General features: G+C 38.9%; 1 protein-coding gene across 1 annotated transcript in view; it reads right to left on the bottom strand.

Annotated features, from left to right (window-relative positions):
* Positions 1 to 18,852, bottom strand: part of UBR3 (ubiquitin protein ligase E3 component n-recognin 3) — a 255,154-nt gene that overhangs the window by 150,257 nt on the left and 86,045 nt on the right. The window contains 1 exon segment of the mRNA XM_044669094.1: positions 14,343 to 14,409. Coding sequence (XP_044525029.1) covers positions 14,343 to 14,409 — 67 coding nt within the window.

Here is an 18,852-nt window from a genome sequence, read left to right on the forward strand (position 1 = left end):
AGAAAAGGAGAGAAAGAGGGAAGGGAAGGAGGGAAAGGAAGGAAGGAGGATAGAAAAAGAAGAAAGGAGAGACAGAGTGTTAAAATCATTATCTGGGATAAGATGGATGCCACCTTGACTGACAGGGCTGGCAGTTGAGTTTCAGAATGTTCCCAGGTGCTGTGAGCCAGGGGCAAAAATCATTTGGCCCCACCCTATAAATAATAAATAAATGTCCCCAAGGAACAATAGTTGGGAGCTCAGAGCAAGAAGTGGGACAGAGGGAGGTGAAGGGTGGAAGAGGGTAGGCCTGAAACCTGTAACCTGTACCTGACCGAGAGAGAGAGCTAGTGATCAATCAACACCATTGATAGTAGAGCTGAGAAAGTATAAAGATCATCTATCAACATCAACATCAATAGCCTTCCCTAATCTCTGGCTTGGCTGTGGCCAGGTTAGGTCAGAGTTAGGGAGAGGGTGAAGACCTCCAGCTTCTACCAGCATAGCAATCTCCAGATTTGATCAACAATTAGCTTAGTAGCCAAACAAATAGCAATAGGGTTCCCAAATCCTCAAACCTAATACCTTGTTTCCCTTTCCCCATTAATAGCTTATACAGTGATTTACCAACCAGTACCTTTCCTGAGCAGTTATTCTATCAAAGCCCTTGGGAAGGGGAGAATCAATACGCAGTCAGATAATGTTTCCAATAGCCAATCAACGGCCTTATCAACAACTAATCCAACCTCAGGTTGGGGCCTAGTGAGGTTAACCATCTACCTAACATCTCAGGGGTTCCCAAACAGGGCAACTGTTAGAAGGAAGCAACTGACAGGCTTAATCAATCAATCCTGTCAGGAAGGAGAGGCATAATTACATCAGCAGCTATAGTGAGAGGAGTGTGTGTTTCTTCCCTCAACAACTATAGCCAACTTAGGCCTTGGGTTCCTGATCCCTCCTCCATTCATATTATCTCTGAGATCTACATACTATCCATCCACCAAGATCTAGAGGAAGATCTAGAGGAGATACATATATAGATATTATCAGGGTCTTCATTCCTTTTTAACAAGAGGGAAGTAAAGGAGAGGAAGAAGAGAGGGAAGGAAGAAAAAAGATCTCTCCTGATATTTGCCTTTAAGAATCTATGGGTTCCCCAATTGATAAATGGGCAAGAGACATGAATAGGCAATTTTCAGGTAAAGAAATCAAAAGTATCAATAAGCACATGAGAAAGTGTTCCAAATCTCTAATAATTAGAGAAATGCAAATCAAAACAACTCTGAGGTATCACCTCACACCTAGCAGATTGGCTAAAATGAAAGAAGGGGAGAGTAATGAATGTTGGAGGGGATGTGGCAAAATTGGGACATTAATGCATTGCTGGTGGAGTTGTGAACTGATCCAGCCATTCTGGCTGGCAATTTGGAATCATGCTCAAAGGGCTATAAAAGAATGCCTGCCCTTTGACCCAGCCATACCATTGTTGGGTTTGTACCCCAAAGAGATCATAGATAAACAGACATGTACAAAAATATTTATAGCTGCGCTTTTTATGGTGGCAAAAAACTGGAAAAGGAGGGTATGTCCTTCAATTGGGGAATGGCTGAACAAACTGTGGTATATGCGGGTGATGGAATACTATTGTGCTAAAAGGAATAATAAACTGGAGGAGTTCCAGGCAAACTGGAGAGACCTCCGGGATCTGATGCAGAGCGAAAGGAGCAGAGCCAAAAGAACATTGTACACAGAGATTGATATACTGTGGTAAAATTGAATGTAATGGGCTTCTGTACCAGCAGCAATGCAATGACCCAGGACAATTCTGAGGGATTTATGGTAAAGATGCTACCCACATTCAGAGGAAGGACTGCAGGAGAGGAAACATATAAGAAAAGCAACTGCTTGAACGCATGGGTCGGGGCAGACATGATTGAGGGTGTGGACTCGAAACTACCACACCAATGCAACCACCAACAATTGGGAAATTGGTCTTGATCAAGGACACATGACAAAACCAGTGGAAAAGTGCGTCGGCCATGGGTGAGGGAGTGCGGGGGGTGAAGGGGAAAATAGGAGCATGAAACATGTAACCATGTTAAAAATGATTATTAATAAATGTTAAAAAAAAAAAAAAGAATCTATGGGGGTGGGGGGAGGGAGGGAGGACAGGGGTGGCTCAGTGGATTGAGAGCCAGGCTAGAGACTGGAGATCCTAGGTTGAAATCTGGCCTTAGACACATCCAATTGTGTGACCCTGGGCAAGTCACTTAACCCCCATTGCCTCGCCCTTACCACTCTTCTGCCTTGGAGCCAAAACACAATATTGACTCCAAGATGGAAGGTAAGGCTTAAAAAAAAAAAGAGAGAGAATCTATGTAAATGATACACATAAAACCCAGTGGAATTGTGCATCAGCTACTAGGGGGGTGAGGGGGTGGGGGAGAGGGAAAGAACATGATCATGTAACCATGGGAAAACAGGAAGAAGGAAGGAAGGAAAGAAGGAAGGAAGGAAGGAAGGAAGGAAGGAAGGAAGGAAGGAAGGAAGGAAAAAGAAGGAAAGAAAGTGAGTGGTTAAATAAATAAATAAATGGGTGGCAGAGCAAATGAACAAATAAATAAGTGAGTGGGCTGGGGTTAAATAAATAAATAAATGGGTGAGTGGGTGAATGGATGAGTTAGGGAAAAAAATTTTTAAAAAAAGAATCTATGTGATCTTAACAGGGATTTTTTTGTGTACCAGCATCCCCAGTTATTAGTACTTTCGTGTTGTCTGGCCTAAAATTACTTCTTAAAATTACTTTATATTATTTTGCGTGTACTTTTTATTGTTATATGTTTAAATGTTGTCTCCCCTCAATAGACTGTAAGCTCCTTGTACTGATTCAAAGCCAAAAACAGTTCTCCAGAAGCCTAGTTAACAAATATCATTTTCTCTAGAAATGTCAATTATAAAAATTCAATTAGAAATGCTTCTAAATTTTATTAATCTTCCCAATTTGCCTTTAAGGTCATAACTGTTAAATAGCTAGCTATGTTACTTAAGAGATTATGCAGATAAAATCAGTCAGAAATAGTTGGAGAATCTATCTTAAAACATAAGAATTGAGAGAAACTTCATAACTGTTTCCACATTTCAATAGCAGAACACAATATACTAAATATTCCCAAGCATGAAGTAAGACCACTAAGAAGGTTCTCTAATTGATCTAAGGATTTATTACCAGCAAGATGACTCAAATATCCAAAGGAAGAGCCTTTTCTCATGGGCTGGAGAATTCTAGTATACTTGAGGAGCAAAGTCCCAATAAATTGTCTCTTCCAGTAAAGGTCTAGGAGTAAAAAGGTCTTCCCCAGAAGTTCCTAATATTTGAATTCCTTGATCCTCATCCTTGAATTCCTCATCCATCTGAATGAAAATGAGCCATAATCCAAATCCCTGAGCTAAGACTAGACCAGAGGCTGTCAGCTGGAAGCCTTTGCAAAAGAACAGCATTAAGGAGTCCTAGTCTGTTATACCACTAATTTCCTTCATGTTCTCTCCTCTCTTTTCTTCTCTTTCTCTCCTCTTATATTTTTTGGACGTTCAAGTTTTATGTATGGATTTCCTCATTTTTCTCTTCCCTAATTAATTACTACATTATCACTCATTTGGAGAAGCATTTGCCACCAAATTAAGGAACTGAAAGGGGTAGAAGAAACTGACCAGGTCTCCTCATTTGTAAGAGTTAGAGAGGCTTCATTACAACTGCTGCAATTTAGTCTTCTAGTGACAACCAAAAACATGGCTGAGCCCAAATAGTAGGATATGTTATAAATAAAAAGGGGACCAAGGGAGATGTATAGATGTACAATGATGTTGATATATCTATCTGGACTCTCCTCAACTGCAAATGATAGAGGAACACCAATTCCAATCACCGTTGACTGCTGCTGTAATTTATCCCTTTCTCTCTAACAGTTGCCCAAGAAGGACCCTCGAGAGGTTAAATAGATGAGTAACCTTTCCAAGTCCAACCTGGGGTTGGATAGATTAGTATTGGGCTATTGTTTTGCCTTGGATGACGTTTAGGATCTGACTGCGTTTGACTCCCTTCCCAAGGTGCATGATATAAAGACCACTTAGGAAGGTACTTGTAGAACTCTCTTTATACTCAGAGAAAGGATAACCAGGACAATGGTTGGGGATTGGAGACCCTATTGATCTATTATCTATAAACTAGTTGGCAATCAGGACTAGAGGCTATTGATCAGGCGGAAGCTGGAGATTTGCTCACTCCCACTACCTCTGGCCAGACCTGGCCACAGCCAAGGCAGAGAATAGGGAAGCTATTGATGCAGCTGTATGATGATCTTATTCTCTCAGCTTCCTCACTACCAGTGTTGGTAAGGCACTAGCACTCACAGTCTATCAGGAAATATTCAGATTTATTCCTGCCCCTTTCTTCTTAGACCTCCCTGCCACCCTTCACCACCCACTCAGAGATTTCCCAGTCCAGAGACTCCTGTCCAGAGACCTGCAGATAGACTTCCCTCAAAGAAGCTATAAGGAGTATTTATACCGTGGGGCCAACCGACGTTTGCCCCTGGCTCACAGCACCTGGGAACATTCCAAGTCTTCCAACTGCCATCCCTGTCAGTCAAGGTGGCATCCATCACTTCCCAAATTATGGATATAACAGATATAATGTTTAAAATATATATAATTTAGGAATTTTAAGTTGTGATTTACTAATGACCTTCCCAGAATCTGAAAGGCTCTAGACTTTCCTAAATTAATAATTCACCATTTTAAATCTTATAAACACTTTGCCAAAATAGCAATTTTTATGCTAAACAAATTATTTTATAAAACACAGACCAAAGAAAAGCCTTTTTCAGGCCTAAAATAGCTATGTGAAGAAACACATCAATAAATGTTCAATAGAGAATATTTTCTTTATTGTTTTTACAGATAATTCTATATCATTATGAACTGTGAGACTAAAGCATTCTGCTTATACAGTTTAAGTGCCAAGAGACTGTGTGGATAGAATTTGCTCCCCAGGGCTCTCTTACCCAGCACCTCATTTGAGTGCTTATGTTGGGTGCAAAAGTATGGAAGTTAAAGTTTTGGTGTGACTCCACCCCCCTCTTTCTTTCTCCAAACGGGGCTGCTGAAGCTGGCTGAGAGCCAACAGGAAAATTTACACACATGGTCATACTTTAGTTAGAATATTAGGCTTTGTATTTCCATTTTTTATTTCTTCTTCTTCAAGTTATTATTAATAAACTTTATAAAAATAATACTTGGAGTTACTGGTATTCGTTTAAATCTTACATTTTTGGCGAATCATTTCAGTAAAAGAATACTTACTTTTCTTTTTTAAAAGCCTTTGAGTAAAGAATAGAGAGTAAATTTTTTTTAAAAAGTGTTTCTCTCCTGCCTTTTGTTTGTTTTTCGTGGCTCTTTCACCTTTCCCCTCTACGGGACTCTCTTTGGAGTCTTCCCAGTTGTAGGGATCCACCTGGGAGGTGAGCCAGGTAGTGGTGTCTCCACCTGTCTGCTTTTACTTGCAGGAGTTAGCCTGAGGCTCTTGGCCTAAATGGGAGCCCAGGCCATCTGCCTGTGCCAGCTTCCCTCCCTCGACCCCACCCCACCCCCAGCACTACTGATTCCCCAAGTTTCCTGTGCAGAAGGTTTGGAGAAGCTAATCCCCTTGGGTTGACTGAATACAGGTGCGTAGCTAACCCCTTACCTTCTGGCATGGTTACACTCCTTCTCCCACCCCATGTTGGTCTCAAGCTTGCATTAGCCACTTAAACTTCCTTCTTGGAGCTGAGGCAGCTCTTAGACCACTGCACACATCCTGTGCTTCCCCTGTGCACAGAGTAGCACAGCATGGGAAGCCACCATGCTAAGGACAGCCCCTTCCCCACTACCCACCCCCAATCCCACCTACCTTCCAAGCCGATTTTAAACTAAGGGGGAGGGGAGAGTTTGCACACTCTTGGCTGTGAGGGTGGGGAGAAAACTTTTTCCTTTTCTTGCTTTATCTCCCTTTAACTAAAGCCTTTTGGCTGCCCCCCATTTTAAAACTAGTTAAGAGGGGCGTGGCTAAGTATGGTGTTTCCAAACATGGCCCAGACTCTGAGGGAACAGTTTTCTCTTCATTTGAAACAGCTCTTGTTCCCAGAGAACTTTAAAGGGTTCGAACAGCTGACAGGTTCAGAATGGCTTTGTTTAGTTCTATTCCGGGGCATGCTGTTACTAATTGGATATTTTACACTTTATCTATTTCTCCTCAAGAAAAATCAACAGACAGTTAGCTTGATTGACCTACAGACTCAAATAGACAACACTAAGAAACACTTGAGTAATCTCAAGACTCAGAAGGAAGATTCCTCTAAGCCCACCAGCCTATGCTTCAAGCTGATTACCTCCTCTCTCGTCTTGCTCAACTTTTGGATGCCCATGGCCCAAACCCACCATTTCCCCCCCACCTTGTTTGACTTCTCCCTCTGTCTCTCCTGTCCCCTCCCCTTTCCCTGCTGGCCCAGCTGCCACCCTTTCCTCTCCCCACCAGATCTCCTTTTGCCCTGCTTCCTCTACTTCCTCCCCTACCCCAGCCCCTCCTTCCTCTACCCACCACCTTCTACCTCTCATTCCTCCCCTGCCCACAACCTCATTCTCCCCAATCCTGCTCCCATTCCTTTAACCCTTCCTCCCCATCCCCAGACCAATCGTCCCTCTTAGCTCACCTACTTCTCTCCCTCCCCTTATCACTAGATATCAACCCAAAAGTCCAGCCAAGAGGCAGAAATCGCAAATAATTCAGTAAAAGGCCTATTCCCATTAAGGGAAGTACCCACCTTCAATAAAACTGGAGATGTGGTGTCATTAAGGTACCATACACTCTTTACCCCCTCGAGATATTGAGAAAGCAAAATACTCCTTCCTTTAAAGATGAACCTATTGTAGTTATTAAAAAAGCTTGAAAGCATTTATCGTACTTATGATCCCACATGGATAGACAAGGAAAATTTGCTACAAGCTTTTTTGACAGAAAGAGAGAAAAATAAAATCTTCTCTCTTGTCAATAAGGCCCAGGGTAGGAGAGCAATTCATTGGCCTGGGAAAGACCCCAAATGGTACCCCAACAATGAGCAAGACTACTTAAAACTATGACAGGCTAGAGAGGCATTACTAACAGCAATGACTACTTGTTCTGAAAGGTCTGGTACATGGACAAAGTTCAAAAATCTTAAACAAAAACAAGAGAAAAATCCCTCCCAGTTTACAGATAGACTTATTGAGTTAAGAAGTAGATATACAGACCTAGATCTGTCCAGAGAAAGGGATGTTAGAGAAATATGGAGATAATTCATTAAAAATTGCTGTAAAGTGGTCAAAGACTATTTTAAGACTAGTTGCCCAAATTGGGACACTAGGGATTTCGAGGAATTGAGGAGGGTAGCAGTTCATGTCTTTAACGGCCATGAAAAGAAAGATGAAGACAACAAGACTTAGGGGAGGAAATAAGGAAAGAAATAATAATTTTAAAGGAGGAAATTAAAAGAGAAAAAGAAAATCAAGGAGTGGCCATAGTCTCTTTGAAGGAATCCACAAATCAATAATTAATGTGTTACTTCTGTGGAAAAAGAGGTCACATAATGATAAACTGTAGAAAGTAGAATCAAGCAAATAAAAATAATGACAACTTTAAAAATAACAACTACAGAAATAATAATACAAATGAGGCAGCCAATAACTCACACTAAAATACCCAAAATGGGGCTTGTCCACACTATATTCAGGGTAAAAATCCCCCTCAGGGTGGGGGACCCCAGAGAAATAGCCAAGGATCTTTATGTAGGTGTGAGGGGATGGGAAGGTGCTCTGGAATAAGAGAGTGAAACCTTTGATATCCCAGACCCTTGTGTTTTAATAATCAGTGATCCCAATCTATTCTCCCCAGCATAATGATGAACCTCATGTAACCCTAAAAGTTGGAAATACATATTATGATTGGCTCTTAGACACTGGAGCATCCAGATCAGTACTGATGAGTAAACTGATTTGAATATGATTCTATTGGCTCTCTGAATGTAATGGGGTATCAGGGCCATTTTTGGTGCCTGCTCCACTTCCCCTAAACACATTGAAGATATTCAGAAATTGAAAGCCCCCTCCACTAAGAAACTAAGAAACACTAAATACCATTTAGGGGTATTTGGGACACCTAAAGGTCCCAAAGCTTTTCCCTCAAATGGTATCTACAGAACCTCTATCAGTAAAATATTCTTTCCTTCTAATGCCTAGTCCTCTACAAATTTGTTAGAGATCTTTTATGCAAGCTTAGAGTCACAATAACATGCTCTCCAGATAACTCTTTGACACTGGAATTGCCTGAGGAATCTTTAAATTTGCTCCCTGTACTTCTTTCAGACAGTCAAAAAGTGAAGGAAGTTCCCACCTTTAAAATCCTATCTGATATACCTGAGTCTCTCTGGGCCGCATCATCTTCCAATGTTGGCCTACTTAAATCAACTGTTCCTATTCAAATTAAAACAAAAGATGGCCCACCTCCTTCCATTCCTCAGTATCCTCTATCAAAAGAGGCAATTGAGGAAATTACCCCAGTGATAGATTCATTAATTGAGCAAGGAAAAATAATTTCATGCAAATATGAATATAATACACCTATCCTACCTGTAAAAAAAAGACAAAATCAGGCCCAGATGGAAAAACTGTCTATTTATTTGTACAGAATTTAAGGGCTATAAATAATCATGTCATTAAGAAACATCCTGTGGTTCCCAGCCCAGCCACAATTATTTCCAGAACAGCCACATATTTTACTGTGGTAGATGTGTGCTCAACATTCTTCTCAATCTCTATTTATGAAAATTCAAGAAATAGATTTGCCTTCACCTGGAAAGGTTCACAGTCAACCTGGTGTCAGCTATCACAGAGGTTTGTGGAAAGTTCCATGTTACTCTCACAGATTTTAAGACAGGATTTAAAAAATATTGGGTTTCAGGAGAGCTGTTTGATACAGTTTGTAGATGATTTGCTCTTGGCCTCACCAAATGCCACAGTATGACAGGAAGATAGAAAACATCTCCTTTTAGAGGCACATAAGAGAGGCCACAAAATTTTTAAGGCAAAGGTTCAGTGGTATCTCCCCAAAGTGGAATATTTAGGGTTTATTTTAACTGCTAGTGCCTGCTCCACTTCCCCTAAGCTCATTGAAGATATTCAGAAATTGAACATCCCCTCCACTAAGAAACAGTTGAAGACAATTCTAGGAGCAACAGGATTTTGTAGAAAGTGAATCCCTTGCTATGGGGAAATCACCAAGCCCCTTATAGTTCTGACAAAAAATTCAGTCCCTGAACCACTTAAATTAGAGGTGAAATACCTGTTAGCGCTTTCAAAATTAAAACAGGCTATTCTGTCTGCCCTTGCTCTAGGCATTCCAGATTGCAAAAAGTCATTTACTTCATAAGTACCTGAACAGAGAGGAGTAGCTTCAGATGTTTTAACTCAACATTTGGGACCTGTTCAGTATCTAATTGCTTATTATTCAGCCTAGATGGGCCCAGTAGCTTCAGGAGTACCATCTTGTCTTAAGAGGCGTAGCTGCCACAGCTTTGTTAGTAACTAAATCTGCTGATTTAGTCTTGGGATGCCCATTAACCATAATGTGTCCACATGAAGTCGAAGCACTGTTGCTAAGACATAGAACACAAGCATTTTCTGATCAAAGGCTTGCTAGATACGAGGTAACCTTGTTAGATAATGAAAATATTACCTTAAAATGCTGTACAGTTTTTAACCCTACAATCTATTTCCTGATTTACCAGTTTCAGGAGAACCTTTGCATAGTTGTGAATCTTTAGAGTCCATGGCTAAAAAGCCTCAAGATAATCTCCTGCAAACTCCTTGAGGAAACCCAGACTTAGACTTATTCATTGATGGTTCTTCTTTCATGAGGGATGGCATATGCTACACTTGGAGCTGCTGTAGTCACAGAACTTGACACTATGTGATCAGCTTCATTGCTCTCAAATATAAGTGCTCAAGGTGCAAAAGTGATAGCTCTAAAACATGCCTGTATAATTGTCAAAGATGAGAAGGTAACAATTTATACAGACTCTAGACATGCATTTGGAATATGTCATGCAGTGAGTATGCTATGGCTCCAAAGGGAGCCATTTAACATCAGCTGGAAAATGTATCGCAAATGCAGAAATCATTAAAGAAGTACTTCTGCTCTAGAGCTCCCTGAAGCCCTAGTTGTGGTTCATTGGTCTGCCCATACAGGTGGAACTGATCCTGTTTCTAGAGGAAACCACCAGGCAAATGCTGCCGCAAAACTTGCTGCCTTAGAAGGGCCTGAATTAATTTTAGCATTGGCAACTAGTAATGACTTAAATTTATCCTTTTCTTATAATGAATAGGAAGTGGAAAAATGGAAGCAAAAGTTTTAAGCAAAACAGATAAATGGAGTATGGGTGTCATCTAAAGAAAACTCCCATTCCCTAGAAGTTTTTATCACCAAATATGCCTATCCATTCACAAAAATGGTCACTTCAGTACCCAGGGCATTGTAGACTCTGTTAAAAGAGTATGGATAGCCCCTGATATAACTACCATAGCCTCTAAGTGTGGGCAGCCTGCTCTACCTGTCAAGCATATAATCATCATGCCTTTCATGGCAAAACTTTTGGTGGGCATCCTCTGGCTTACACATCTTTTGAACACCTACAAATTGATTTTATCACTATGCCAAAGGCTGGACAGTGTAAATTTTGTCTAGTCATAGTGGATCAACTAACCAGATGGCCAGAAGTGTTTCCTACCACCCAGGCCACAGCAGCTTTTATTGCCAAGGTACTCTTAAAAGAGTTTTGGCCTGTCAGCACAAATTAATTTGGACGGGGAACTCATTTTACTGATTCAGTTCTGTCTCAGATATATTCCTATTTGTGGATTACTCCATGTACCATAATATTCCAAGGGCTCAGGCCAAGTTGAGAATGAAAAGAGATCTTAAAACTATGTTTGGCCAGTTGTGCACAGAGTCACTTAAAATAGCCTGAAATTCTCCCTCAGGCACTTTTTTATCTTCGAAGCAAGGGAGATCTACACATCTCACCATTTGAGATGCATTTTGGACAACCCCCCCATAAAGGCTAAGCCTTTTTCTCTTTCATACACATCATAACTAGGAGGGGATATTTCCATTGCTTCATATATACAGGATTTGCAGATCAAATTTCAAGAACTCCATGAATCTGGAGTTCTTGCTATACAAGTAGGACCTATAGACTTCTTGTTCTATGACCTATAAAGAACTTCCAGCTCACTGGGGGAACTCAGCCTGCCTGGGAAGGTCCATTCCAAGTCCTGTTAACCACTCCAAAAGCTATCAAAATTAAAGAAAAGGACGCTTGGATTCTTGCTCACATGTAAAGGGAGTACCTTCCACAGACATTGGGTGATTGTATCCTGTCACACTTATTATATTTGATTATTGTTTGTTTTCAGATTTATTTTGTTTTATGTTCACATATTGATCTGATCTAATATATTCTTTTACACTATGTCACTTTAATTTACTGTGTTTTGGTTATTAGCTATATGTTCTGTTACAGTGTCTTTATTTGTACCATCCTATGCCTGGACTGCAGATAATTCCATTGTTAAATAAGCCAAAAGTTACACTGGACAACTCTTTCCATAGCATGGCCATAAATCCTTGTGGATACTGGGTTTTTCATCTTATCAACGAGTTTACATATTGTCTATACAGCCTTTTGTTCCTTTTTGCCTGTTAATTGTCATGTAGATGATGATGGATGGACTCCATCAAAATGGTTACAACCTGTATCAGTAACCTTTGTAGAATTTATGAGATCTTACAATTTTGGATATTTTTGTACTTCTTAAAATGTGCATTAGCTGTTGTACTAATGTTTTGTTTTGTTTTGTTTTAAAGTTGTTACCTGGTTTAAAAAAAATTATGTATACTCACAGTATGGATCATGGCCGAGTTAAAAGGCAATAGATCTCGTTTTTGAGTGAAATACCTTTGTGTTGTACCTCTGCTTGGCCAACATGTCATGGAATGTGAACTATGAATGTTTTTATTTTTTAAATTTGTATTGTTTTTTTTTACGTGTAATAGGATATTTGAATTTTCTTTCTTCTCTTATTTTTGTACTTGAAGTACATGTAACCAGTATTTATGTTTTTTTTGATTTTGCAATAAAATAAGTTTATAATATCCATTAGCCCTAATAGCAATGCAAGCCCTAGAGTTTTAGATTATGGAAACCTGCCATTGATTGTTAAATATTGTAAAACTTTTACTAATAATTGTGTCTGATTTCAGAAGAAGGGATCATAAAAGAGCCATCACACAGTGCCGAGAACCACAAGGTAAAGGAGATCAACCAAACCCAGTGAAATTGATGAGAATCTGCCAAGAAGCCAAAGTCAAGGAGACGAACCAATCCCAGTAGGATTGAAGACAATTTGCTCCAAGATAGAGGACTTGTTTTGGGGTTCAAAGAAGCAGCTGTTTGACAACCTCAGGCTCAGGATTTCCCTGTGCCAGATTCAAGACAAAGTCCCTCAGTTTGACTGCCATTTTGGCTCCCCTATCCCTGTAAGTGAAGGCAAAATCAGACCAGAGAATGCTATTTCCCTTTTGCTTCAAAGTCTAGTCCCTTTTCACTCCTTCACTGGATGGCAATTTTCTGTAGTCTTGACTGTTGATTGGGTAAGTACATAATTGTCCTACAGGCTTGTGAGACATAAATCACTTTATTGGGCTCTGATTCAAGGACTTGTTATGGGTTTATTCTTTCTTATTTAAAATTGTATACATATAAGATTTTGTTATTTTATTTTTCATCCAAAATTTAATTTTTTTCTCTTTTATTTAGGTTTTCTTTTTTTTTGGGGGGGGGGATTGATTTTCTTTTGGAAGTTGATTCATATACCTCCTCACTCAGCCATGTATCCCGGGGTTATCCAGGTGTTGGTTAAAACCCTCCTCAGGGTGGATTGTATAATAATCACAAAATGCAAGGTTTAAATATTTTAGAGAAATTTCTAGAAAAGAAAACTCACTATTCCTTGAATCAAGAAAGTGAACTATTTGGAGAAGGTGCAATGGAGATGCCTACAGAAACCACACACTGTATCAAAACATCCAGAATGAATTTTGGGATGCAGTGAATTGAACTGAGGCGGGGTTGAACACATTTACTGTGAATGTAAACTCTTGTGCCAAAAGGGGATTGTCTCCAATTGGCTTTCTGTCAAAACGCCTAGCAATCATTGGTTTTACTCTTTATTTTTTATCTCCCTCTTATCCCCAAATTATTTTAATTTCCCCTTAGAAAGTACAATATTGTATGCCTCTAGTAAGAGAGCTTTAGAGATATGAGCTGGTTATGTGTAATGATTCATTGGGGAGACGAGGCATATAAATCTGGGAGATTCCAACATGCTCACCTCCCAACGGAGGGGGCATTGTGTAGATAAAATTTGCTCCCCAGAACTCTCTTACCCAGCACCCAATTTTCATGCTTACACTGTATGTGAATGTAGGGAGGATAAAGTTTTGGTGTGACCCCACCCTCTCTCTCTTTCCCAGAAGGCAGATGCTGAAGCTGGTTGAGAGCCAGCAAGAGAATTTACACATGTGGTCATATTTAGTAAGAATAGTAGGCTTTCTACTTCTATTTTTTATTTCTCCTACTTCAAATGATTATTAATAAACTTTATAAAAATAATAATTGGAGTTATTGATATTCATTTAAATCTTACATTTTTGGCAAACTATTTCAGTAAAAGAATCCCTAATTTTCTTTTAAGAAAGCCTTTGAGTAAAGAATAGGGAGTAAATTTTGAAAAAAACCCACATTTCTCTCCTGCCATTTTGTTTGTTTATTTGTTTTTCATGGCTCTTTGACCTTTCCCTTCTGGAGGACTCTCTTAAGAGTCTTCAGGGTGGTGGGAACACCATGAGGAGAGCCAGGTAGCGGTGTCTCTGTCCTTTCTCTTTTGCTTTTGGGACTTAGCCTGAGGCTCTTGGCCAAAACAGACAAGCCGCTTCCTGCTGCATCCTGCCACAAGCTATGAGAGTCCATGCCCATCTGCCTGCACCGGCTTCCCTCCCACTGCCCCCCTCCCTGCACTACTGATTCCCAGAGTTTCCTGCATGGAAGGTGAGAAGCTAATCTTATAAGACCAAGACAATTAAGTGATCCTACTACTAAATAGACATAGGAGTTTTTATGCAGGATAAAAACAGAAACAACAAACATGAGAACAAAATTAAATCATCACTTTATAAATACCTTTGGCACTGCTGCTTAATTTTACCCTCTTGCGCTTGCCCACACCTTGGCTACCATCCTGGTCCTCCTAGAAGAAAAAAATTAGCAGTGAATAAATATCAGTGTGTACATTCTAACTTAACATATTTTACCCTGTACAATTTTATATTAAACAAATACTTTGTTAATGCTGTAACTTTGGGGGGGGGATGTTTTATGTAGGTGCTAAACTATTTTATGCTTCCTTGGAGAATATTAAAGTAAGAACAAAAGTCTAAAAAAGAAATTGTTATAACCTGATAGACAAAGCAAACATACAAAGAATTTGGAAGAACAAGAGATACAGAAATGGGGCGGGGGGGGGGGGGACTACAAAAGATATTTTTAAAAAAGGAAGTCCTCTTAAAGAGACAAAGATATTAATAGATAAAAAGGCTTTGTGGACACACCAAATACTTAAATAGATTCAGTTACAAAGTGCTCTTTAATGAAACAAAAAACACTTTAAATAGCTGAAGGAATGTTTGGTGCTCATGGTTAAACTGTGCCAATATAATAAAAATGACCATACTGCCAAAGTTAATTTACAGTTTTAATGCTCTACCAATCAAAATATCAAAGGGATCCTTTACAGAACTTAAGAGAATATAAAAATTCACCTGGAGGAACAAAAGATTTTGAATATCAAGGGAAATCATGAAAAAATGGAGGGATGAAGGCAGAATGCCATTTGCAGACTTTAAAGTGTAGTCATCAAAAACATTTGATATTAGTTAAAAATATATAGATTGGTCTGAGAAAATCAGAAAAAAATAGTACTCAACAATATAGTATTCAACAAACTAAAAACATATATTACTTAGGAAAGAACTTCTCATTTGATAAAACCACCTAGGAAAATTAAAAGGCAAGCACATATCTTTCACAACTATGAGCAGAAAAAAATATTCTTAATCATAAGAGGATAAAGGAAATTTAAAAATATGAAATAGATAATTTTTATTATATGAAATTGAAAGTCTTCTACATAAAATTTATTATGCATCTTAGATAAAAAAAACTAGTCAAATGGGGAAAAAATCCTTGTACCATATTTTCTTTGTATCATATTTCTCAGATAAGATTTTGGTATCCAAGATAGAGTAACAACTAAAAGATATGCATAAGACCAAAAGTTATTACCCAAAACACAAGTGGTCAAAAGATATAAATGGTTATCAAAATAAAAATTGCTAACTATAAACAACCATATGAAAAAATGCTCCAAACCATTAACAGTAATACAAATGCATCAAAAACAATGCAAAGGTTTCATCTTGCAACCAGCAAATTGGCAAAAATTTGAAAAGAAAAGACTTTGAAAGATTCTACTGTTATATATATGCCCCCATATGTCACTGATGAGAAGAAAAGTCTCAGACATAGAATAGCAAGAAAATCTTAGTAGCACTTTTTGTAGTAGCAAAAAAAAAACAAAAACTATAAAATTGGTGTCCATTATTTGGCGAATAACTAAATAAATTTTAGTACACAACTGTAATGGATTGATATTATGTTGTTTTAAAAAAATGACAATTACAGAGAAGAATGAAAAGGTTTATATGAACTGATGAAGAATAAAATAAAGAGCCAAGAAAATCATATTCACAATGACTATAATAATGGAAATGGAAATGCCACAAAACAATTAAAAGTTGCAAAATTACAGAAAAAAATCAAGGCCTCAAAGAAGACACCTTTTCACACTACTGTGTAAAAGTGCGAGGTCTATATTTTTAGACATTTTCAATGTACTGATTATTTTATTGCTGGAAAGGGCATGGTTTCTAGTCTTCCTCCTTTTCTTTTTTTCCCTCTTTAGAAAATATTTTGTAATATGTGACAACTACCTGGGAGGTGGGGAGAGGACTACTGAAAGAAAATGATGTAAAAATAAAAGATATCATTAAAATGTATTTTTAAGACTTCCAGGTTAAAAAGGCTGCAGAGTAGAAGCAGGACTCTCAACTCTCCTAACAGAGTGATACATGATACCTCAAAAGGATATGAAAACCAAATCCAGATGAACGAAGGGACCCCACAATACGGCGTAATATTTAAGTTGCATGGAATTTGGGCATTTCCATGCTATAAGAGGGTGAAATAGCTCTCACTAAAACACAAGCTTATCAATCCGCCCCACCCCCACCCCCACTACAGTCTCAGAGCCAGCACACAAAAGTTAGAACAAGCGTGGGGCATTCACTAAGTCACTAAGTTCTTGGCAACTAACTGGATCACCAGGGGCTTGCTCCTGAGAGCAGCAAAACTTAAGACCCAAGAGGCTAAAGAATGTGGACTTTGAGTACAGACCTTGAGCGTACTCCTTGGGCTCGGACCTAGAGCAGAGGGGTGACAGACTATGGAAGCAGCAGGCTTAGACCCGAAAAGGAGCCTCAGGCAGAGGAGCAAGCAAGGGGACCACCAGGAGGCTTGACCCTGAGAACAGCTAAACTTGAGACCCCAAGAGCCTAAAGAGCACAGACCTTAGGCTCAAGGATAAAGCTGAGAGGGGCAGCACTGCGCTGTAACTCAGGCAAAAACTGCTCCACAGCTCTATACACAGAGAGCCTGTCCACCTCACCCAGACTTCCAAATGAGAAGGAAAAACCAACAAAATAATGGCAAGCAATGCCCAAGAACTAACGAAGAGAAAAAAATAAGAGGAAAGCATAAACACGCAATAACTTTTACACAGAAAAAATCCAGACAACAGAGCAGACAGCAGAAGAGGACAAACAAGGAAATACATCCAAACCTTCCCAAAAAAATAAAAATTGGTCACAAGTTCTTAAAGAGTTCAAATCTGAGATCATGAGAAAGATGGAAGAGATTTGGCAAGAAAGGTGGGAAATAGCTCAAAACTAAATTAATAAGTTAAAAGACAGAAACTCCCAAAATAATAAGCAAATTGGAAACCCAAATTAAACAGCAGAAAACCATGAAAAAGAGGAAAGACCAAATTAAAAAGGAAAACCAGTCTCTAAAGACCAGAATTGGACAAGTAGAAGCCAATGATCTTGTAAGACATCAAGAACTAATGAAGCAAAGTCAAAAGAATAACAAAATAGAAGGAAATATAAAATATCTCACTGAGAAAATGACAGATCAAGAAAAGAGCTCTAGAAGAGACAATATGAGAATTATTGGTCTTCCTGAAAAAGCAGAAATTAATAGAAATTTAGACACCATACTACAAGAAATTATCCAAGAAAACTTCCCTGATGTTCTTCAAAAAGAGGGCAAAATAGACATTGAAAGGATCCATAGATCACCCTCTACACTAAACCCTCAAAAGTCAACCCCCAGGAATATAATTGCCAGATTCAAGAGTTTCCAAGTTAAGGGGGGAAAAAATCTTACACAAAGCCAGAAAGAAACAATTCAGATATCAAGGAACAATTCAATCAGGATTATACAGGATCTGGCAACCTCCATGCTAAAAGACCGCAAGGCATGGAATATGATATTCAGAAAGGCAAGAGATTTGGGTCTATAACCAAGGATCACCCACCCATCAAAACTGACTATATACTTCCAAGGGAAAGTATGGGAATTCAACAAGATAGAAGATTTCCAAGTATTTGCAAAGAAGAGACCAGAACTAAATGGAAAGTTTGATATCCAACCACAAAAATCAAGAGAAACATGAAAAGGTAAATAAGAAAGAGAGGGGAAAGAAAGAAAACTCTTATTCTCAAATTTGCTTCTTTTAGGGCTTCAATAAGATCAAATTATTTGTATTCCTATATGGAGAAATGTTATGTATAATTCTCGAAAATTGTATTCACTATTATAGTAATTAGAAGAATTATTCATAGGGAGAGGTTTGAGTATTAAATGGTCTAAGATGATACAGGGGAAAAAAGGGTGGGGGGAATAGAAGATGACCAAGAGAAAATTGAAGGAATAAAAAAAATAGGATAATCTATGTGACACACAGAGGGCATGGGAAGTGGAGGGGAGGAATATTATTATATGAAGGAGAGGAAGAGAGTGTTAATAGGAAATACTTAAACCTTACTCTCAGCAGAATTAATTCTGAGAGGGAAGAGTAGCTATATCCATTGGGATATTGAATTCTATCTTACCCTATGGAGAAAGTCAGAAGGGATAAACCAAGGAGGACAGTGGGGTGGGGAATTCAAAAAGGGAGGGGAAGAGGGGGGAGGGAATTCATTAGGCCTTAAAAAATAATAAAGGGGGGGGCAGCTGGGTAGCTCAGTGGATTGAGAGCCAGGCCTAGAGATGGAAGGTCCTGGGTTCAAATCCAGCCTCAGACACTTCCCAGCTGTGTGACCCTGGGCAGGTCACTTGACCCCCATTGCCCACCCTTACCAATCTTTCACCTATGAGCCAACAGACAGAAGTTAAGGTAAAAAAAAAAAATAATAATAATAATAATAATAATAATAATAATAATAATGGAACAAAAAGGTAGGGGGTGGAAAGGGAAGTAAACTAAGGGAAGAGATAAGGGGGACTAATTTAA

The sequence above is a fragment of the Gracilinanus agilis genome, chromosome 3, assembly GCF_016433145.1.
Source record: "Gracilinanus agilis isolate LMUSP501 chromosome 3, AgileGrace, whole genome shotgun sequence".
In the NCBI taxonomy this organism is placed as follows: domain Eukaryota; kingdom Metazoa; phylum Chordata; class Mammalia; order Didelphimorphia; family Didelphidae; genus Gracilinanus; species Gracilinanus agilis.